General features: G+C 45.8%; 1 protein-coding gene and 1 long non-coding RNA gene across 9 annotated transcripts; one reads left to right on the top strand and one right to left on the bottom strand.

Moving 5' to 3' along the window:
• Positions 1–180: 180 nt before the first annotated feature.
• On the bottom strand, positions 181–21,880 carry LOC130527384 (echinoderm microtubule-associated protein-like 6). 8 transcript variants are annotated; one of them, XM_057035799.1, is made up of 44 exons: positions 21,470–21,880; positions 21,180–21,364; positions 19,696–19,855; positions 19,527–19,625; positions 18,567–18,635; positions 18,310–18,495; positions 17,627–17,762; positions 17,310–17,511; positions 17,024–17,161; positions 16,135–16,391; positions 15,755–15,964; positions 15,515–15,682; positions 15,334–15,440; positions 15,162–15,262; positions 13,947–14,133; positions 13,773–13,878; positions 13,328–13,421; positions 13,142–13,242; positions 12,831–13,033; positions 12,560–12,671; positions 12,362–12,489; positions 12,094–12,235; positions 11,819–11,971; positions 11,610–11,741; positions 11,190–11,278; positions 10,957–11,124; positions 10,670–10,871; positions 10,464–10,590; positions 10,317–10,395; positions 10,115–10,244; positions 9,940–10,038; positions 9,748–9,768; positions 6,518–6,691; positions 6,235–6,443; positions 5,786–5,943; positions 5,552–5,695; positions 5,323–5,437; positions 4,801–4,989; positions 4,538–4,710; positions 4,308–4,470; positions 4,125–4,228; positions 3,880–4,033; positions 3,704–3,804; positions 181–1,165 (listed from the first exon to the last, which is right to left on the bottom strand). In XM_057035799.1, the coding sequence occupies exons 3-44, from the start codon at positions 19,768–19,770 to the stop codon at positions 1,141–1,143; spliced, it is 5,730 nt and encodes a 1,909-aa protein (XP_056891779.1). In that variant the 5' UTR covers positions 19,771–19,855; positions 21,180–21,364; positions 21,470–21,880; the 3' UTR covers positions 181–1,140. The 8 variants fall into 8 exon arrangements, 7 of the variants coding, with proteins under 7 accessions (XP_056891779.1, XP_056891776.1, XP_056891773.1 ...); XM_057035796.1 differs by having other exon boundaries at positions 3,876–4,033; positions 21,180–21,880; XM_057035793.1 differs by having other exon boundaries at positions 21,180–21,880.
• LOC130527558 (uncharacterized) lies at positions 21,259–22,151 on the top strand. The gene is made up of 2 exons (XR_008951060.1): positions 21,259–21,432; positions 21,874–22,151. It is a non-coding gene; the product is annotated as an uncharacterized LOC130527558 (long non-coding RNA).
• Positions 22,152–22,858: the final 707 nt, after the last annotated feature.

The raw sequence follows: 22,858 nt of genomic DNA, 5'->3' as shown, positions 1-22,858 counted from the left end.
TTAACAGTTCATTAAAGCAAATTATCTCAGAACTGAATCTTTTAAAGACATAAATCGCTTTGGATCTTCAAAGAATCGGACTGCAACTGCATATTAATGTGAGCTATGGCTTAAAAAATAAATCAAAACAATCCTGAAAGTCAATTGAAATTAATTGAAATAAAGTTATACAGGAAACAATTCTGATAAAAATTTAAACATCAGACTGAGACAAGTTTTATTGTTCATTTTAACATTTACACATGAAACAGACACTTTATAAATTCACAAGTAGCATTAGCAATGCCCCATAAAGTATTTCTAACATTTGATTTTTTTTTCATGTCACTGTTTTATATTTATACTTTTGATCTAAATTATTTCAACGTCAAACTGTCTGTGTATATTCTCAACGTCAAAGTGTTTCTCTGCGGCTAAGAGTTTGTAACATTTGCTCCTTGAATCTATTTGAAAATATAGACTATAAATATCCTTTTTTCTTCCACAGGTTAACTGAACCTGAACATTAAAAAAAAAAAGAATGTGAGCACAAACATTTGGAAGGAAACAAAACTGTAGCAACCACAAATGTGACGGGTTGAAAGGTTGCTTTAAAATATTTGAAAAATAAATAAATAATTAAATAAAGTCTACAAAAAAGAATTTTCTGATTAATCACTTTAGCATCACATTTCCAAGTTTTCTTTGTACAACACAAACACAACACAGCGCCACCTGGAGGATAAATGAGCTATGGTATTGTTTTAAATGCTTCTGCTGCTGGAAAAGTTCCATAATCTCTACCTAAGTTTTTTCTATTTTGAGGTAGGGTTTTGGCTTTTTTAAATAACTTTTTTTTTTCCAATCTGGATTTTTACTCAGTGAAACACAGCTGTCATCATCACACACAAACTTCTGGTTTCACACTGAAAAAGCCCTAAATGATCAGATTTTATAGCACCTGACACAGAAATGTTTGGTCAGTTTGTGAAAAGGCACAAACAGCATCAACATCAGAGCTGCTACAGCCAAACTCAGAGACCAACGAGCAAATACCTGAAATATAAACCATTGTTTGGAAGAAGAGACGGACGGGTGAGTTGTGCAGCAGGAATAGGATGAGTTCCTCTCCTGAACCACTTCAGCAGCTTTCTGAAGATCTCACTGACACTTCCACACAAACAAACTGGAACGAAACAGGAGGGTGAGGATTTAACATCCAAATACAAAAGACCACACATTGGATTCAGGAACGTGTGACAATTTTATAGTTGATTCTGTGACGAAATCACGGCGTAAAACTTTTTTCTAGAGAAGCTTTCATACAGGAAAATGGAGCACAAAGCGCTGCACAGGTTAAAGGTTCAAGGACCACCTTGAACCTGAACCTTCACTCACACGCTCACACTTAATCATTCACACTCACGCAGTCACACAACCACTCACATTCATGCAATCTCACACTCACTCACACAGACGCAGACTCACTCACACACATGCACTCACTCAGACTCACTCACGCACTCACACATACTCACTCACACACACCCACAGGCAAATGCTCTTAAAAGGCAGCACTGAGGAACCAGGTGAGGGAAGCCTTAAATGAAGAGCCGTCCACACCAGGAGGCCTCGTGGGCCAGGGTCAAGAGCGATACTATCACAGGGGAGCGCCCCTGCCATGACAGATAGAGAGGGCCCAGCCCAACTCAGACAGGGGAGCAGCCCTGGCTCAGCTCCCAGTGTGGAGTGCTGCCCGGGAGGAAAACTTTGGAGCTAAAAGATGAAACAAGTAAAACAGAATAGATAGAAGCAACGTTTCAAAATGCTAACAATTATAAAAGTAAAATAAATAGGCCTTTATTGTAATTGTGGGTAAAATGTGCAGGAAATTATCTGTGTGAAGCTGTTAAAATCAAGAATAAAATCAGATGGTTAATAATAAAGGTCTTGTTTAAAAGGGAGTGCACATAAACAAGAGCCACATTACTGGTCTGTGCTGGACTGGACTCGTTGGGTGGTGGTGGGATGATGGCCTTAGTCTGATCTTCGCTAATTCAGAAATCCAAGTCCACCACATGTCTTTTAGATCCCATCCCAACACACCTGTTGAAGGATGTTTTACCAATGATAGGCAGTTCTATCCTGGACCAGATCAATTGTTCTTTAGTGACAGGTTATGTACCCCGGTCCTACAAGTTGGCAGTGATTAAGCCGTTGCTTAAAAAAACATCACTGGATCCTGATGTGTTAGCAAATTATAGGCCGATATCCAACCTTTCTTTTATCTCTAAAATTCTTGAGACGGTGGTGGTGACTCAGTTACTTCACCTGCAGAGAAACAGCCTGTAGAGCTCACCACAGCACTTACTAAAGTCACTAATGATCTTATAGCTTCAGATCATGGACTGGTTTCTATGCTGGTTCTGCTGGACCTCAGTGTTGCTTTTGATACAGTTGATCACAGCATCCTGTTACAGAGACTGGAACATGTGATTGGCATTAAAGGGACAGCACTAGACTGGTTTAGATTATATTTATCAGATAGATACCAGTTTGCTCATGTCCATGGTGCTCTTCATACAGTAGGGTTAGCCATGGAGTTCCACAAGGTTCTGTACTTGGACCAATCCTTTTCACCTTGCACATGCTTCCCTTAGGGAACATTATTCGGCAGCATGGAATAAATATTTTTATTGTTATGCTGATGACACTCAGCTATATTTATCCATGAAACCAGAGGAAACAGAGCAGTTAGTGAAGCTTCAGTCCTGTCTTAAAGACATAAAGACCTGGATGTCTTCAAATTTCCTCCTCCTTAACTCAGGAAAAACTGAGGTCATTGTGTTTGGTCCTGAACCTCTCAGGGATCGGTTAGATCGCATGATCACTCTAGATGGTATCTCCCTAGCATCTAGTCTCTCTGTGAGGAATCTTGGAGTAACTTTTGATCACATAACTCCTGTAGTACAGGAGTTATGTGATCTCTTTTGTATAGGACCATCTGAAGATGTGATCTCTTTTGTACAGGACCTGTACTGGTGTCTCTTCATTGGCTGCCCACTGGGTCATGTTCTCCTCTCCTCCTCACCAAGTAGACTAGTGAAGTTATTTCTTGTGTAGTTTCCCCCCCCGTATTCATGTACAGGTATCGCCACCTTCATAAGCTGTATACTGACCTACTGACCTCCAACCCCGCTGACCCACCCAACCCAACTCTACCAGCAGCTTATTTTAATTAATATAATGTATTTCTATGTTCTACCTATTGTATTCTCTCCTCTACCCGTCCTCCCCCTTCTCCTCTCTCTCTACCCAGCCAGCCATCAGCAGGAGGGTCCCCCTATATGAGCCTGGTCCTGCTTAAGGTTTCTTCAAGCTTTTCCTTGCCACTGTTGCTTGTTGGGGGTCAGGCCCTGGGATTCTGTAAAGCGCCTAGAAACAATTCTGATTGTAACAGACTCTATATAAATAAAGACTGACTGACTGACACCGATTATTACTGGACATCACCAGTCCAACAACGACGGAGTCTGTTGGAAATGATGGGGGGTGAGAGAAGATTGTGCGATGTGGTTAGACAGACATGGATGGGTGAAGCTCTGTGCTGGAGAGTAAAGCAGTGGGCTGGTGCCTGAAGGGGGGTGAATGAAACTAAAAACACTGTTTTCTGAAAAACACGGGGACACGATATTACTGCCGAGGCATGTGAAAGCATCATCACCTGCAGTCGCTGCCGCCGGCGCTGATCACATACTTATCATCACAGGAGAAGCGAACGTTGGTGACGTGAGCAGAGTGACCAAAGTAACGCTTGTGTTTGGCCTGGTAAAAGATCACAAGTGCTGGTGATGCCTTCCAATGTCTCCGGGAAGATTGGCTCTTCAAAAACTCACGTACAAACTTCTCTGCGCAGGGAAAGTCGAAGAGTTTGATGAGGCCAAAGTCATCTCCGCTGACGAGGTTGAGGCCGGCGTGTGAAACACAAGCACAGTTCACGTCTGCTTTCTCCGCATTCCGAGGCCAAATGCCCAGAATCTCGTCACCAAGGATACTTGAAAACAGGAAGTTGATCTATTATGCTTGTCCAGGATCTCTGTCACATTCGTCAGTGCAGCATGTAGTAAAAGAGGGAAGCAGCTCACCTGGTCCAGGTAGCCCAGGTGATCTTCTCTATCACACTCTGCTCTGAGACCATCTTTCCTGAGGGAACTTCATACACCTGCCGACTGTAGCTGCTGCTGGACACCTGCAAAAGAAACACAAATGTGACTGGAGCCCTGAGAAAAGGTCAAGGGTCAGAAAGTCACCATGTCAAAGCTGAAGACCTGAATGTGTCGGCTGTCAGAGGAGAAGTCCATCTGGATGACGAAGCCCAAGATATCTTTACAGTAGCCAATCCGGTTGAGCGATGGTCCCAAAGAAAGGTCGTAGAAATCAACAGCGCTGTCCATCGAACCCACCGCCAGGAAGCGATTGTCCGGACTGAAGCTGGACCACAACCAGGCTTCAGTGCACATGCACCTGAAGCTTCAACAACAGGTAAAAGGTGACCTACCAGATATCCTGGATGGCAACACTGCGATCTCTCTTCTTGCCCCACACAGTCAGAGAGTTGACCAGCAGGATGATGAACTCCCCATTCTCCATCCCGATGGAAACGATCTCTCCGTTAGGACTGTAGGACGTGCACTTGGCAGGATGGCCCAAACTTACCTTGTTTAGAAGTTTCTGACACGAAGGAGCAAGAGAATGTGATTGTGACAATTGTGATGAGGACTCAGAAGAACAAAAATATCAGGCATATGCAGCTTCCCCCACCTTATCAGCCAGGTCCCAGATACGGATGGTGCCATCATCACTGGCAGAGATGAAGACATCTTTGAAAGGATGAGTAGCCAGACCCCAGATTCCTCCCTGAGTGTGACCATTGATCATGGTGTTGGAGGCTGCGTTCTTTTCCCCAACCTCTATGATCTCTCCATCTTTGGTTCCTACCAAGATTTTACCCTGAACATCAGAAAAGAAGAATCAGATCGTCAGATGAGGGATTTTCCTAGCAGCATTAATGACAAAACTAAAAACTAAACTAAAAATCACAGCAAACTGTAAACACTGGAACCTTCACTCATGACTGAGTTTCCATGACAGACAACTTGATAAACCAAAGTCAATAAAGAAGAAACTAAGCAACTGTGGAACTCTGGGAGGTTTTCAAAATCCTTTCTGCTTGGGATTGGAATGACCAACATGACATCATCACTCAAACAAGCCATGGTGTCATCAGAAGGCTAATATGACACCATCTTAGTGAGTGTTGACAGGTAGCAGATAGTCTGGTACCTTCCCTCTGCAGACAGAGCGGACGTTCTCCACAGGCTGACCCGTTTCCAGCTGGAATGCACGGCAGCGCTTCATCTCCTGATCCCACAGCTTGACGGCTCCACCCTCCTTGGTCCTTGGTGATTACAAAGACAAACACCACAATATCACCCCCACCCTGATGATTGTGGACTGACACTGATGACTGACCCTGATGACTGTAGACTGACCCTGACGACCGTGGACTGACCCTGATGACCGTGGACTGACCCTGATGACCGTGGATTGACCCTGATGACTGTAGACTGACCCTGACGGGCGTGGACTGACCCCGATGACCGTGGACTGACCCTCATGACTGTGGACTGACCCTGACTCCAGGTTTGCATCTGACCTGTCAACATATTATAGAACACATCACTTGTGTGTCAGATGTGTCTGATCTTCTGCCCCCTGATCCCGACGACCTGCTCAGGGTACTTACGGACGTTCCTTCCCACCGGTCACAATAAGGCCGTCCCTCAGGGTGGTGTACATGGTGAAGACTGGACCACTGTGAGCTTTGGCCACCACTCGCACCAGGAAGTGTTCCCTCCAAACATACACATCTCCATTGACAGCGCCAGTGAAGGTCAGGTTATTCTGGAGGAGAAATGGGACTCACTGCTGAGTTTATGTCTGAGCAGCACTGAGGGTCGAACCCATGGCTGCTCTGTGACTAATCACAATGCAGAAATGCGTCTGAGGAAGTGGCGCCATCTCTGTTATTATTGAGGGAACAATCATTTATAGTCACATCTGAGGATAAGCTACAGTAACTCAGGTCACCTCTGCCCCAGGTTAATGTGTTTGGACTGCCTCAGTTAACTGGGACAGCACCCACACAGCCTTGCTCTCTCACTCATTCATTTAAAAAGCTTTTAGACATCTTACAGCACCAAAGGCAACAGACAGCATGGTCTGCATCCGTCCATCCTCCAGTGAGCTGATCACTCCCTTCTTATACATGAGTGAACCTCCAACCAGAGTCCAGAACTTGATGTGTTTGATTCCTACTGAAACAAACTGGGTGTCAGAGTCTGGTCTGAACTCCACGACGAAGATCCGCTCGGAATGTCCAGCTTTACTGGTCACCCTGGTCCCTGCAGGAGGGGGCAGTTCCAGATTAACCCTAAAGACACATACTGTCTATGATGCCACACAGGAACCCGGGTACCTTCTTGCCACCTCCACACTGTGATGGTGTGATCAGGTTCCACTCCAACTGAGAGCAGAAGCTTTCCTGTGGCACTGAAGTTGACATAGCCAACCCCTTTAGCATGGGAGCAGCGAAGGATGGACAGAGTCTTCTTGGTCATGGCGTCCCACACATGGATAGATGGAGCCATTCCTGGGATAAGAGATCAGAACTGAACAGACCAGACAGGAACTACAGCAACAGAACCTCTATTCTTCAGTGGTCCACTTGTCCTGGACTGAAGCCATGTGACTCAACAATAGGCATAATCAATAAGCATTCTTCTGGCTGTTTACAAAGTACCGGTAGAAGAAAAATGTGTGGCAGAGCAGATTGTCCGTCAAATAAACAGCAGCTCCCCCTCTCTCCACGACATGCTATTTGGTTTCAGATTCAAGCATTCAACTGAAATTGCTACATGCTTCTACACTGAAGAAAATTTTTAAAAAAATTCTTGATAATGGTGAAGTTGTAGGGGCGGTGTTCTTGGACCTTGGGAAAGCTTTCAAAACAGTAAATCGCTCTGTTCTTCTTAGACATCTCTCAAAATTTAACTTCTCTCACAACACTGTGAGCTGGACTGAACCATGTCGAATCATATTGATGGAACGCAATCTGTATCAGTTAAAAACTGCAGATCTGATTCTCTTAGGCTAACCTTCGGAGTCCCTCAGGGATCAATATTAAGCCCCCTTTTATTTAGCATTTATATCAATGATTTGCCCACTGTTTGTCCTGAAGCTGAATGCTTAATGTATGCAGATGACTTTTTTTTTGTTGTTGTTCATGGTTGTTCCAAAGACACTGTTGCTGCTACACTCTCTAAAACAATGTCCTGTGTCACAACTTGGTTGCAGGAGTGCTGTCTACAGCTAAATGTTTCTAAAACTGTAGGCAGGTATTTCACTAAAACAAATAAAGTATCACCTGACCCCAAAATACATGTTAATGGAGAAAAGAAATTGTACAAATTACAAATTGTCAGCCAATATAAATATCTTGCGCAAGTAGATTCACAACTTTCCTTTAAAGTCCATATTGACAAATTATGCAAAACAAAATAAGTTAAATCTTGCAATTCGAACTGTAATGTCAACTGAAGCCGCAAAAATTAATTTGCATTCATTGATCCTTAGTCACTTCAATTATTGCCCTAACTAGTTGGTCCCATGGTCAGAGTGCAAAAAATCATTGGAAGTCTTGTAAAAACAAGCAATTAATGTTAAGGATAAAAATCCTCGGCACTCATTATCACTGTGCAATTTTAAAAAATACAGTCTTTTGAAATGGGACAGTCTTCGCACATTTGCAGATTTAAATTTGATTTATGAAGTACTGCATGATTTGGCTCCAGATCCTCTGGCAGAGTTCATCAACCAAAGAAACAGCTGGGAGCATGTCACTCGAGGCTCTTTCAGAGGTGATTGTTTAATTCCTCTGCGCAGGAGCACTTTCAGTAAGTCAGCTTGGTCAGTGGGGAGCACTAGGGAGTGGAACTCAGTAATTTGGAGGTTAAACTGCTCACAACATAAAAGGCCTTCACAAAAAAAATTTAAATGTGGCTTAGAACACCTACATCTGTCACAGCTGCGGGCAATCCCGCCCGCGAGTCAGTTCGCCCCGCGCACCTGTGACGAATCGGAACACTAATGAGCCCCCTTCTTAGTTCCTGGAGTTACGCTGCCTCCCTGCCAGATCATCGTTTGTGGTTCTGATGACTTTCCAGCGTTTTCCTGTTTGCCTGCCTGCCCGGTTCCAACCTTGCCTGTTCCTGACCATTCTATCCTGTCTGCTCCCCAGTAAATTCTGTCTGCCTTCTGCCTGGTCTCGACCCTGCCTGTCCCCGACTATTCTATTCCGCCGGCTCCCCGGTGAATCCTGTCTGCTGTCTGTTCCTGACAATAAAGCTGTGTTCAGTCGAACTCTGGTGTCGTATTTGGGTTCTCGTCTGCTGCCTGACAACATCGGCCAACATTAAAAGACAAGCCCTTCATAATGTTTTGATATTGTGATTGAATGACATGTTGTGGTGTCTTATTCTCTCTTAATTGCATAGTAATTGTTTAAATATGTATTTTGTACTATATTTTGTAGGTATTGTGCTCTGTACTCCATTAAAAGTTTGTTATTTATATGTTATTAGTTACATTAGCGTCTAACCATGTTTTTCTCTTGTATATGTATTTTATTGCTTTTTACACCATGTTTAGGGGACTACAGATGAAAACTAGCATGTAATCATGTGTTTTATGAAATTGTATTGTCCCCTCTCAAATAAACTTAGATCAAGATCAAGCATTTGGCTATGATGACCTGGATGACTGAAATCCTGCAGCTTAAAAAGTGAGAACTGTGTCTCCTGTGAGCATCCAGGCAAACGTTCACCTGTGAACTTTTAGGTTTCAAAGATATCCTGGACCAAAGGTACTAAGGCTGTCAGGGTAGGGAGAAGCGTCAAGGAGGAGGACATGAGGAGATGTAGGTCAGGAAGCACTGAGGTTCACACCAGATCCTGAGATACTGACGGATCAAAACTACCGGTAAGTCAAATGAGTCAGAGTAATGTAGAACTGTAGAGAGCATAGGGCAGAGGGGGTGTAGAACATCTGGAACCATTCAGATAAACATGAAAGGACTCAACAGGACACATCCCATGGAGTTAGAATCAGATCAGAGGAACTCAGATCAGCCTGTGTCAAAGCGCACGGGGACACTTAGAAAGAGGTGTTACTATCGGTGCCCCCAGCCGGGATTGTTACTATGGTGACGAGCACAAAGGCCTCCAGTGGCGCTCCATCCACCACCTTCACCTGAACCTGAGCCTCAATCATCTCTGAGAGCTCCAGTAGAACCAGCAAAGAAGAATTTGGATCTGATAAGAAGTCATTCGCACCAGGACAAGAAAGCCTGCATTTATGTTCCATTGTTCTAAGTTCTTGAGGAAGAACTGCCCTCGAATGAAGACGTTTAAAAATGAAAAACACAAAACAAGAAAAGAGCTGGAGAAAGCACACCTGGACAGTAATTTTTACACACATGTTACATGTGGGCACAACGCAGTCCCCCCACAGCAGCAGCCTTAGCATTAACAATAGCACCAGGCTAGCCACTGAGCTACATCTGACAATAACAAGATGACACTAAGATGAGCAGCCAGACTGTGGTGTGTAACACAATCAGAGCAGCAACATGAAGAAGGGGGGTCTTACCTGGCAGGTCAGTGATGTCACCTGGTGATGAGGTGAGCAGTGACAATGAGGAAGCAGCAGAATTGAAAAGAAATGCAATGGACAAAAAGCAAGCAATCATGCACATCAGGACTCCATTATGTTCAGTTAGCATCAGGCTATCTCCTGTCAGTTATTCTGTGTGTCGCTGTGTATCAGTTTTCTCTCACTCACCAATCTGTCCCGTTGCGATGATGTTTTGGTATTTTGGGTGCTGATTGACGGTCAAACAGAGAATATCATCAGTGTGCTCCAGGTAGAAGCTCTGAGTTCCTGTCGGGAAGCAGGAAGTGTTCAAATCACTACAGTAATGTTAGGCTCCAGACCTGGATGGTAGCACTCATCTTACCGGCAGACAGACTCTGGAGGACCACAGTGGCGGCAGTGTGGAAGATGATGTCAGCGCCATCGTTGAGATAATGCAGGTTGTTCCGACAGTCGAAACCTCTGTAGCCAAAGACGTGATCCAGCAGCAGCTCCTGAAAAGCCATCAGAACAGTGAGAGCATCGGGACAAAGTCCATAATGGCTGGACTCTACAAGCATACTAACCTCCACTACCTTCTTCTTCTTTGTCACATTGTTCTTCAGCACCTTGTCTGGCAGTGGAGCAGCTCGGCTAACTGGAGGTCTGAACCAGAAATGGGTTCAGGCTCATGTCGGAATGCTGAGGTTCTGATGGTTCTGTGTCTGATGTACCTCTCCTCCACTGTGAGCTCTCTATGCTGCAAATGAGGTCTGTTTCCTGACATGTTCCTGATGCTGGCAGAGTAGAGCTTGGTAACATAGTCCACCACCTTCTCACGGGCCACATCACTGTCGTACCCTGAAAACATGGGCCATGCCATGAGCTCCTCGGCTGCCGTACGACAACCTCCAGGGAGCAGCGTATTAGAACACATTACCTCCATCCTCCTCTGTGTCTTCGTCCGACTCCTCGCTATCCACACCTTTGCTCTCTTTGTGACCTGAAGAATCTCTTGCCCAGATCATCAGAGCTGTGTCAGCCCCACCCACCGACAACAACAAGGAGTCATCATTGGACCAGCGCACATTTGTCACGTTGGTGCTGTGGGCTAAGTATTTCTTAAACTTGGCAAACTGGCCCTGTGGTCAACAAAAACATTTCCAAATGGATGCAGGATGGCGATAAAACTAACACCAATGTCACAGTGACAGGATGGCACCTCACCCTGGAGGGGAAGCTGAATAGCTTCAGAAAGCCAAAGTCGTCTCCGGTAGCAAGAAACTTTCGATCTTTGGTGAGCGAGGCGGTGTTTACCAGACCAAGTGTTGGCCAAATTCCCTCACAGGTTGGTCCCAGAACACAGGTCCAACTGGCCCAGTCCAGCTTCTCGAACTGGAAAGAGGATCAAACTGTGTATGTGTGCAGATGTGCAAATAGGAAGAGGCACGCAAGCTAACCTCCAGAACGCTGATGTTCTGCCTTCGTCCTCGCGGAGCCTCGAAGAACAACTGTTCTTTAGCGCCAGTGTTCACCTGCAGCAGCTTACCTGAAATACAAAAGTGTCAGAGCTGCAACTCACACATGACAAATCTCACCATCCTGATATTAACACCACAGTGATCTATCCTATCTAACATGACTGCAGCTCACCACAGCTCATGTAAGCTAATGAGGTTGGAAGCCCCACACTGCATGTAAGAATGGAAAAGCTAGCAAAAACAATCTTTTTGTAGCTAACAGCCATGTTATCACTTTAACAAACTAATGTTAGCCTGACAGAAAAGCAGCTGTAATGCCAAAATGGCCGTCCCCTTGCTCATCTGAATAGGGACCCTGAGTGTCACGTCACACTATTATCAGAGTGAGTGTGTGATCACCTCTTGAGTCCCAGTCAATGTGTGTGATGTAGCTGCTGGCTCCTTTACAGATGCCCACTCTCTTACTGGCCAGGACGTTGTAGATGTCCACAAAAGAATCATGGGACGCAACAGCCAGGTACTTCCCCGTGTCTGAATCACACCGATGTCATTCAGCACCAAATATCCAATCACTTTTCTCTTTACACTTGTGTGCCGCCTTCAGGTACCTTGGGAAAACCGAATATCTGAGATGAGCTCCTTGCGGTGATGGAAGGTCACCATGTCCTCCAGCGTGTCAGCGTTCACCACTAGGAAGCTGCCGTCATTCAGTCCCACTGCCAGAGCTTTCCCATCAGGAGAAAAGGTGCAGCACCGCCCACCTGACAGGTGATGCAGTCACATCACACACACACACACACACACACACACACACACACACACACACACACACACACACACAGGTGAGTGGTGGCTCACACACATACTGACTCCTCCCCCTCACCTTTCTTGAGCTTGCGGACAGCAACCATGCGATGATTTGCTGACAGCTCCCAAATCCGCAGAGTTTTGTCATCACTGACGGTGGCGCAGACAGGAAGTAGAGGATGCGCTGCCAGACCCCAAACTTCCCCCTCCATGTGTCCCTGAATGCAACATTTTATACCGTTGTCATTCCTATGATGCATTCACTAAGTGTGGTAAACACTGGCATCGGGGACAATGGTTGGTTTTTGGGACATTTTGGATTATCGATGGTGTTGGTGTCAGACCTGAACCAGCACCGTCATCAAGCCGCTCTTGTCAATCTCCAGGATCTCTCCATTTTTGGTTCCCAGCAGGATATGACCATGGCCCAGCGTGATGGCTCTGATGGACGGGTTATCCTCCAGAAGCAGACCTGAAGAAAACAAAGCCCTGGTCATGATCACATTGTGTGTTTCTGATGTCATAGGTGGGAGACGGAGAACCTTTGGATGATGGAGACAACGCAGCTCTCTTGATGGCGTACGTCTTCAAGCACCTGTCAAACATGTCATCCCACAGCTCCACCACGCCGTCCTTCCCCCCAGTTACAAAACCCTTCATAGGAGACACAAATCTTACATTATGGAGAGACCTCACCTTTTTCTCAGTTCTCATTCTCCTCTAACACCTCTGATACAGTTGAGGTTCTGTTTGCTCTAGAAATTTCAACTCAGGTGAAACTGTCGGTACAGTTGCTGGATGGGATGACGTCACCTTGTCCAGGGAGCACATGGAAAACACGGGACCATCGTGGGCCTTGATGGTCTTGATAAGAGTTGTGTCCCTCCAGATGTAGATATCTCCATTGGTGGCTCCAGAAAAGACCAAGTCCTCTGAGCGACCAAAACATGTCGACATCATGGTCTCCAGCTTTCCCAGGTTCCCAAAGATCCCTCGCTTAAAGGTGAGACCGCCCCCTACAGTAGACAAAAAGGCCATCATCCATACTGAAGGAGAGCATCCTGAACTTGGAGCTCAGGCTCAGGGCTAAAGCTCAAATCAGACAGGAGGAAAAGTTGATAAACCTGAATGTTGCCAGAACTTGATGTGCTTCATGCCAACAGTGACCAATTTGTCTGTTCTGAATGGGTTACTCTTCACTACAAAGATCTTCTCCTTGTGACCTCTGAAGAACAGTTGAAAGAATAAAGTTATGAGGCTGCTAATGTAATGATTCTACACAGATGAAAATGGGTTCTGAACATGTTTACCTGGCCTTCGCCAGTCTCTCCCCTTTCTTCCAGTCCCAGATAACAATGGAGTGAAATTCATCGATTCCCACAGAAACCAAACTCTTTCCATCAGCTGAGACACAAGAAACAGACATAATCTGAGAGAGTGGACAGAGGGAGACAAAGACAGACACGAAGAGAAAAAAGAAAAGAGAGCCAGAGGAAGCTGTAGCTAATGTTTGTAGGTGAGACACAGTAGAGGTTCTCCCAGGTAAACAATTATCACCAACCTTACTTGCTCTGTGCTAACAGCCTAACAGGCTACAGTGTGACACTCACATGCTGCATCGATCTGTGTCGTGCATTGTGAGTCTCAAAGACTGTCTTTGGTCCCTGCTGCCATACTGACCCCGTGTCTGAACCCAAAGCTGACGCCTCCAACAGCGAGGGGACATGGCTTTACAGACAGACTGCAGGGACACACCTGTGAACTCCAGCGAAGATACGCCCTGACTGTGGTGTCCTTTCAACAATGACAGACACTTCAGAGTCTGGATGTCCCACACGTGAATAGCTGCGTCTCTGCCCACCTAATCACACAACACCCAATCAGAAACACTCCCAAAGGAAAAGCCCTTCTTCTGACTATGCAGACTACCTGTGCTGAGGCCACAAAGTCTTTGAGTGGATGGACAGTGAGACTGAGGATGTCGTCATCGTGACCAAGGTAGAACCTCTGACTGTGCTGCAAGCGATTATAGATGATGGCAACAGCAGCCACATGATACACAACCTCTCCTGTCTGGGTGTAGAACAGGTTGTTACGGCAGTCAAAGCCCCGATACCTGAGGATGCAGCAGACAAGGACCAATAAACAGAGACAAACATGAGAGGCAGTGACATGAATCTCTAATCTCATCTAATCTCTGTGAGAAATCTTAAAAGTAAAGTTTGACCAAAATCTGTTCTTTAATTTACACATTAAAACAGTCTCTAGAATTGTTTCACTTGAGAAACATTGCAAAGATCAGGAAATTATTGACACAGCATGATGCTGTAAAGTTTGTCAATGTATTTTTACTTTCAGGTTGGAATAATGTAATTAATTATGATCAGGATGTCCAAACAACTCTTAGAGAAGCCTCCAGTTGATCCAAAATGCTGCAGCCAGAGTTCTGACAGGTATTGACAAAAGAGATCACATAACTCCTGTACTGGCATCTCTTCATTTTTAAAAATCTTCTTCTGACCTACAAGGTCCTCAGAGGCCTAGCTCCATCCTACCTGGAGGAGCTAGTGACACCTTATCATCCCAGTAGACCACTTTGTTCTCAGAATGCTGGTTTACTTGTGATCCACAGAGTCTCTAAAGGTAGAATGGCGGGCTGAGCATTTAGGTACCAGCTGGGTCATTCCTTTCCTCTCCTCTTCTAACAACTCTTTGAGAAGCCTCCAGCTCTTATACCAGCAGTTTGTTATAATTAAAGTACTTGCATGATCTCTGGCTATTCTCTCCTCTCCCTGTCCTCCTCCCTTCTTCTCCCTCCCTTCTCCCTCCCTACCAAGCCAGCCATCAGCAGGTCCCCCTACAGCCTGGTCCTGCTCAAGGTTTCTTCCTGTTAAAGGGGAGTTTTTCCTTGCCACTGTTGCTTGTTGGGGGTCAGACTCTGGGATTCTGTGAAGCCCCTAGAAACAATTTTGATTGTAAGTGATGCTATATAAATTATGATTGATTGATTGATGGAAGGTCAAAGGTCAGGGGGGTCTTTGGGGTCAGGGTAAACTGAGGTTGGACTAAAGGCAAAGTGTCATCAAATGAGAATGCAGGTTTTTTAGACTCCGCCTCCTTCAAAGTAGTGATGGAGGTGAGTACCCGTGAACAAACTGCAGACGAAGCCCCTCCTCTGGAGCCTTCTGTCTCTTCAGGGAACCAATCAGCTTCTTCCTGAGCTGAAGCAGGTCCTCCTTATACACCTGAGAGCAAAGAGTGTGTCAGCCACACACACACACACACGCACGAATAGGAATGGTGGGTTTTCTTTCACCTGCCGGTTGTAGCTGGTCTGCGCTTCCTGTTCGATGTCTGAATCCAGCTCTGGGACGTCGGACACGTCTGAATCCGACTCGCCGCTGTTGGAGTCGGCGTAACCCTCTGAAAAAACCAGCAGAAGCCTGAACCTACCTGCTCCACCACCAGACACAAACTGGGAGAAAAGAAGATGTTACCTTGTAGGAGGGGCTCCAGGACCCCATTCATGACACCCTCTGGCAAGAACCTCCACTGGAAAACAGCGTGATCGGCACCTCCAGTGCTGACGACCCACTGCAGGTCGTTGGACCAGCGCACATTAGTCACGTGAGCAGAGTGACCAATGTACTTCTTGAATTTGGCTCCTGTTAATGCAACCAAACACAGACAGTCATAAAAGGTTCTTCCAGGCTGAATTTATTTTAAATGAGTCCAACCTTTCTTAAAGCAGGGGAACCTGAAGAGCCTGACCAGGCCCAGTTCGTCTCCTGCCACCAGCACAGCGTTGCTGTAGTTGGCATCCACAGAGTTCACGTCTGTCAAGTTGGAGTATTTGGGCCAGATACCGTTGACCTCGGCTCCAACCACACCTGTCCATGTCATCCAGTGGATCCCTTTAGCCTCCTCTTTAGGAACCAATTTTCCTGCTGTAGGGCCCAAAAAAGAACAATGGTCAGAGGTGAAGCCTCAAAGGAGAGACTAGGTGATACAGGTGAGAAATAGACAGATGGACGCACGGACAGACAGTTATCTGAGAGCTGTGTCATCCTGCTAACTTAGCCATAAATTGGTGACGTTTTGACCCTGGCCTCAGTACCTGGTGTTCTGTAGAAGAGGCGTTCTCCAGCACCATCATTGGTCTGCAGGAAGCGGCTGTCCACTGACCAGTCCAGGTGAGTGATGAAGGACGTGGAGCGACTACACTCGCCCACCTTCTTATACCGCTGGGCAACAGCGTAAAGATCCACAAAGCCATCGTTGGATCCCACAGCCAGGAAGGAGCCATCGGGAGAGAACTTCAACTCATGGATCACCTCCTTCCTGTCTTTGATGTGCACCACCTCGGTCATGTCTCTAAAGACATAGGGTAGAAGACATCTGTCCTGACTCAACTCTCAGAAAATCTTGACAACACCTTAAATCCCTCCAGAACCCTCATCCGGTGACTGTTTGGCAGCTCCTTTAGAACTCAGCTGTACTCGATTACTTGACTCTTGGTTGTTCAAGACAGCATCAAACGGGTTACTGCATCTGTGTCTAGGTGTGATAAGCTCTTTGTGTTCCTCAACAGAAAACCAGCACATCTCTGAGGTAACACCACAGCACACCATAGGCCTCCACCATCAGACATCTCCTCCACTGTCCAACAACAATGTTGCCTGAGGTGAACTTTAACCAGATAACATTTTTTACCTGTTTCTCAGCTTCTCATGTCCGTGTGCATGCATGTGTGCACAGGAGCATGCACCAAAGTATGAAGATGACATAATACCAGGGAGCCTCTTGTTCACTCTCTGACATTGTTATGTCTGAACACCCAGAAATAATTATGGGTAAGGTAGTCCTCCATGACAGACCTCCAAGGTTTAAGACGAAGTTGGTCAGGTTGGAACGGTACAACGTAAGCAACAGTAATATTCAATGTAAACTGTTCTAAAGACATTTTCACCAATTCACAACCAGCACAAACAACAGCCTGAGGTCACCTGACACGCAGCACGGTGAAGGATCCATCCTTCATACCCAGAGCCAGCTGAGACCCATCGTTGTTGAAGGAAACACTCCGAACCGATTCCTCCATGTTACAGCGAGCCAGCAGAGTGTGATCAGCAAGACTCCACAGCCTGACAAACACACGCAGACACGCACGCACACACACACGCATTCACACACACACACACACACACAAACACACAAACAGGTGTGGAGATAAATGAGATGAAGATAAATGAGTACATAAACACCTGAGGAACAGCAGGGGGTTCTACCTACCGGACAGACCGATCATCACTTCCTGTCACAGCCACCGGCTGTTTGGGGTGCAGGTCAAGAGCCCACAGCTCCCCCTCACTGTGACCTTGCATCAGTAACACTGGTTTGTCTCGATCCCTCACCATGATCTCAAAGATTTCACTGTCCTGTGTTCCTGCCAAGATCCGGTCAGCCTTCCAGCAGACACTGCGGATGGACAGACCTGAAACAAGAACACAACGTGTGTACGTTAGGGCGGCAGTAGACGAACATCTAAACCAGCATCAAAGAATCACTGAAGCAGGAGAATGTCCACTAGTGTCCATTCCCAGTCAGACCTTTGTATCCGTGCTCTACCTCCCTCAGGTCAATCTTGGTGATGGGTTTGAAGTCCACGTCCCAAAGTCGGATGCAGCCGTCTCGTCCTCCTGTGGCAAATCCTTCTTCACAGGCATGCATGCTGAAGATCCCAGCCTGGAGCAAACAAGACAATTGTTGACATTGATGTCACAGTGAAGACAGAGACACTTACAATACAAATGCAACCATAAGGTCAACACAATTACACCATTACACCATCGGCGAGACACTGAGGAGAAGACAGGGAGCAAAGTTGGAGGTGGCATAGATAAAGATGCCGAGGTTCTCTTTGAATCAGGAACGAGAGGATCAGAAATGGCAACATCAGAGAAGTGGCATGTTAGAAGTTCTTGACATAAAGCCCGAAAGGCCATACAGATGTTTTGGACATTTCCTGAACGGGGACATTCAAGGTGTTGGTCTAAGTTTGCTGAGGATGTAGCTGCCAGGCAGGAGGTCCACAGCAAGACGTGAGATGGCTATATAGACGTAGTTAGAGAGGACATGAAGGAGTACAGAGGTGACAGAAGAGACTGAATCCCTGTGGAGAACCCTGAAGGGCACAGCTGGAAGACTGACTGGATTCCATATGGAAACCAGCATAAACACACTGGGTATGTGGGTCTGCACCGCACCGCTCTGAAGGTTCTTAAGGACTCACCCCATGTGCTGCCTGTACCGTCCTGATCAGAGTGATCCCTCGCCACACATAAACATCTCCATTCAAAGCTCCAGAGTAGGTCAACTCATCTTTAGCAGCAGAGACACACAGGATGGTCTGCAGATCTCCCATCTTCCCAAAGACGCCTCGCTTTGGACTCAGAGCGTTTCCACACAGAGTCCAGAACTGCACACAGGACAGACATGACAGGAAAAGTTCACGAATGGCCAAGGTGACATTAAGACTTCCTGCCTCACCTTAATGTGTTTGACTCCACAGCTGATGAGACGGCCAACCTGGAATGGATCCCAGTTTACATCAAAGATCTGTGGACAGGAAATTGGATGAGGACGTCTCATCAGCCTGTTCTGTCACATTGACTGTGTGAGGGTGTGTATGTGTGGGGGGGTGTCTGTTCATGGGTTTCAGTGTGCATGTGTGTGTGTGTGTTAGGGAGAAAAGGATCAGTTTTTTCCCCGTGCTGTGGCCTTCAGAGAAATGGAAGCTTCAGTTTACTTGCTGCAAGGGCAACCCACATGTCTGCAGTGTGAGCTACAAAGTGTGAGCCTTGATAAGGTTTATTTTATATTAGCACACGAACATGTAAGATTACAATAAGCGTAAGTGTAAGCGTCACATGATAAAGTGTCACATGATAAAACAAAGCATGATATATACAAAAGGAACATATAAGAAAATGGGGGATGGAGTGTTACAGGATGGTCAGGTTGTCCCTTTCTATACTGAGGCGATAGAACATCAGTTAAAGCAGGTCACAGAGTTCTGCACAGGAGTGATAATAAGCGGTTGCAGCATTGCTATATGAACAGTTTGAACCTAAAAGTGTGTCAGTCAGTGCATCTGGGGAAGAGTGTGTGGGTGTGTATGAGTGTGTGCGGGTGTGTGTGGATGTCAGTCTGTGTGTGTGGGTGTGTGTATGGGTGTCAGTGTGTGTGTGTGTGTGTGTGCAGGGGGGGGCATGTGTATGGGTGTCTGTGTGTGTAGGTGTGTGGGAGTGTTAATGTGTGTGTGGGTGGGGGGTGTTGGAGTCAGTGTGTGTGGGTGTCAGTGCGAGTGAGGGTGTTGGTGGGTGTGTGTGTGTGTGTGTGTCGGTGTGTGGGTGTGGGTGTGTTTGTATAGTTTGCAGTGGGGACCATCAGAGTCTGTCTCAGAGTCCATACACAAAGGCAGACAAACATCACTAAACTTTCTCATACCCTATCTGAGTGTCCTGTTGCTGTGGCAACAACCCGTCCTCGCCTCCAGTCCCACACTGCCAGTGTGTTCTTGGCATCGAGACCAACTGACACCAACCGCTGGGGAACACAGAAAAAGTGTGTGGGCAGAGCCTTGCAACACTAACACCATGTTAAAGGTGCGTCTCACCTGTCCTTCTGCATCAAAGGCCAGACAGGCAACTCCATGGGTGTGGACGTCCCTCAGGATGGACACCGTCTGCATCCCATAAGTGTCCCAGATACAGATGAATGGGTCTTTTCCTACCTGACCAGTGGCCACCTGGACCTTGTCTGGATGGATGGCCAGACTGAAACACAGACGGGTGAGAAGGGGATCTCTCCTAAATTACAACTTCCTGTTTACAAGTTTCAACAACAACAAACAAAATTCATCGTTTAACAAAAATAAAACATGGCTGAGTTTGACATTTAAACATGGTTCTGCACAAGAAATGATGTCACACTGCCATGTCTTGTGTTGTTTTATGTTTTAAAGGCGGAATTCTTGCTAAACTAAAGGATATAGAACCTACATAGATGCCTCACTTCACTTTCTCTGGGTCCCCGGATGGTCAGAGAGTTGAGAAGGAGCCACTAGACAGGAGAAGACTCTGCCCATTTCATCTAAGAGATGAGCATCAGACCAAATCCATCCACTCCCTGAAGAATAAAGACCTGCTTTGATTGGATGGATCCATCAGAAACATCATGGGGTTCGGTAACTGGGAGATTAAGGCCGTCCTGATCCTTCACTGTGTCCACCATCTTCATAATAGTCTCCCACCAAGGTTGCTCTTTTGATTAGTCACTGCTGCGCCTCCCCAAGTTCAGGACCAACAGACTGGGGAACTCATTCATCCCCCGAGCCATCAGGCTGTTCAACTCCTCACAGGGGGGGAGGAGGGCCAACAGGAGAACTGGAACATTTTTATAGTTTTATATTTATATTCATATTCTATTTTTAATTTATTCTATTTTATTTCTTATTTTATTATATTTTTTATTATCTTTAATAGGTTTAATGGGGTGTAATGGTGGTGGGAAATTTTGTAGATGCTTGTAGATCTTTGGAGATGCTAATTTCCCTGGTGGACACCCCCTAAAGGGATCAATAAAGTACTCTTAAATTACAGTAACCAACATTTTAACGGTTGCATGTGGAGAGAAAGCTATGACATAATGAAGAGATGATTAAAAGATGATGAGATCTCTATTTATCCAGCTGTCCCTCCTGGATGTGCATCCAGTCATCTTGCTCCAGCTGTTCAAGGATTCCCTTAGCTTGTAGTTTTCAGAGACGTGCACACCCAGATGTACTGGAAAATGGCCTCAGCACATGGCTTTCTGGGGAGAAGCTATCAACCAGGTCATCTCATAATAAAACACTGGACTGGGAGTGCTTTGAAAACGTTCTCCATGTCCTCAAATGGCTTACAGAAACCAGGATATAGCATAAAGATGTCAACCCTTATATAATCACTATAATTAACTAAATTCAATATCATTGACACCGCAGAATAGTTTGAAGTCCCCCTCTAGGTCCTGTTAGGCTGCGGACTTTGTTAAGTGTCTTGTTCCATTTTAATTATGTTCCACATGTTCCTACCGTATTATCAACTTTTTTGTCCTTACCTGATGATATCATCATTGTGTCCCAGGTAGAACTTCTGGGTGTGGTCTCGGGTATTGTAAACCACGCCCACTCCGGCTACAAAGTACACCACCTCTTTTCCCGCAGTGTAGTACAGGTTATTCCGACACTGGTGGCCCCTGTATCCATGGATCCACTCCAGCCTTAGCTGGCAGCGTGGCGCCGTCTTATCGGACATGTCGGTTTAGAACCAGAACATCAGAGGGCCACAAAGAAGCGCAGCAACCAGGAAATGTGAGGAGCGCTCAGATTTTGCATCTGACGGACAAACCTTAGCAGTACCGCCAACGGGAGTCCTTGTGATGGGATGGCAGCAGGAATTTCACGGGAATCTGAGCCATTCTTTTAAATTGGGGGCAGATGTTTGATTGTCCAGAGAAGGGACATTCCTGATCTTACACAGGGCGAAGAAACAAACCTGTGTCCATCATCAGAACCATTTCAGCTGGTTTGGATGTGAAGATGATGTCTATCGAGTTAGAACGTGCAGAGAACACTGGCAGCGGCAAAAGAACCGTGTTTAATCACAGGTCCTGTTCGTCAGCAGTCAAATTGGGAAAATTACAGAACGTGTTCAGCGTCTTTTCGGGAGAACTCCGAGGAACCAAAAATGTGACCCGGGTTAATTAAATTAAACTGTAAATAATCCTCAAATGATTTGTGTTCGAGTTGCAGAGACGCAAAATCCCCCCGTCGTTTCCATCTGAAATCCGGAGAGTACAGCAGCGTTGCCGGTCGGGTCCGCCTCCCACAGCAGAGAGCATCCGGCCCTCACCTGCCTCGGAACCCCGGCCAGGAGACCCACACCCGATTCAGCCAGAATCCTCCAAAACGAAAGAAGTGAAGGAATACTGGGATATTAACGGGAATTCCAGGAATCACTGACCGTGTAGATTACAAGCAATTCTACTTCCTGTAAGCATTTTCAAAATAAACGACCGGCAAGACTCCAACGTCTGTTCTAAAATGTTCCTTTTAAGAAACACATTTTAAAAAAAGAACCTATTCATACGTAAACTAAAAAATATGCTGAAAGCTACCTTGGAAATGTTCCGGGAATATCAGCTGGGAATGATGACATTTCCATTCCTGCCCCGGGTAGAGGATCCGGGTAAATGGAGAAAAGCAGAAGTGCTTCTATTAAAGGTTCCGTACTATCAAACACAAATGCAAACAAAAATGTATTCAGTTAAAGCAGAACCATTCCGTGCGAATTATTATTTAATGATTATTTTAAAAAGAAGACATGTCCAAAATTTCTGTAGTTAACTTCAGTTTCCGGTTATAAGCAAATAAAAGCGAATTTCTTTAATTACATGTATTTGGGTTTTTTTGTTTTGTTTTGTTTGGGGGGTAAAAAGAACAGGTTGTTGCGCCTATGTTGTGTAATTTTATACTGAAAATCCAATTAGCCGTTTCCGGCTAACCAGCACGAGCTGCAGGCTCGCTGAACGTCAGGTCAGGTGCGGTTTTATAGGCGTGGAAACACTACGTGACCCCTCGGTATGATGGGAGTTGTAGTTGCAACGTTATTCTGTTTTTATCTATTGACAAATGTTTAGAAAAAAACAGCATCTTCTATTGTTGTACCGGATACGAACGGGCAGCGACGTCAACAATGCAATGGTATGTTACAGAAGACATAACAAAAATAAGTAAA

The sequence above is a fragment of the Takifugu flavidus genome, chromosome 6, assembly GCF_003711565.1.
Source record: "Takifugu flavidus isolate HTHZ2018 chromosome 6, ASM371156v2, whole genome shotgun sequence".
Taxonomy (NCBI): Eukaryota; Metazoa; Chordata; class Actinopteri; order Tetraodontiformes; family Tetraodontidae; genus Takifugu; species Takifugu flavidus.
This window is presented reverse-complemented; position numbering and strand designations above follow the sequence as displayed.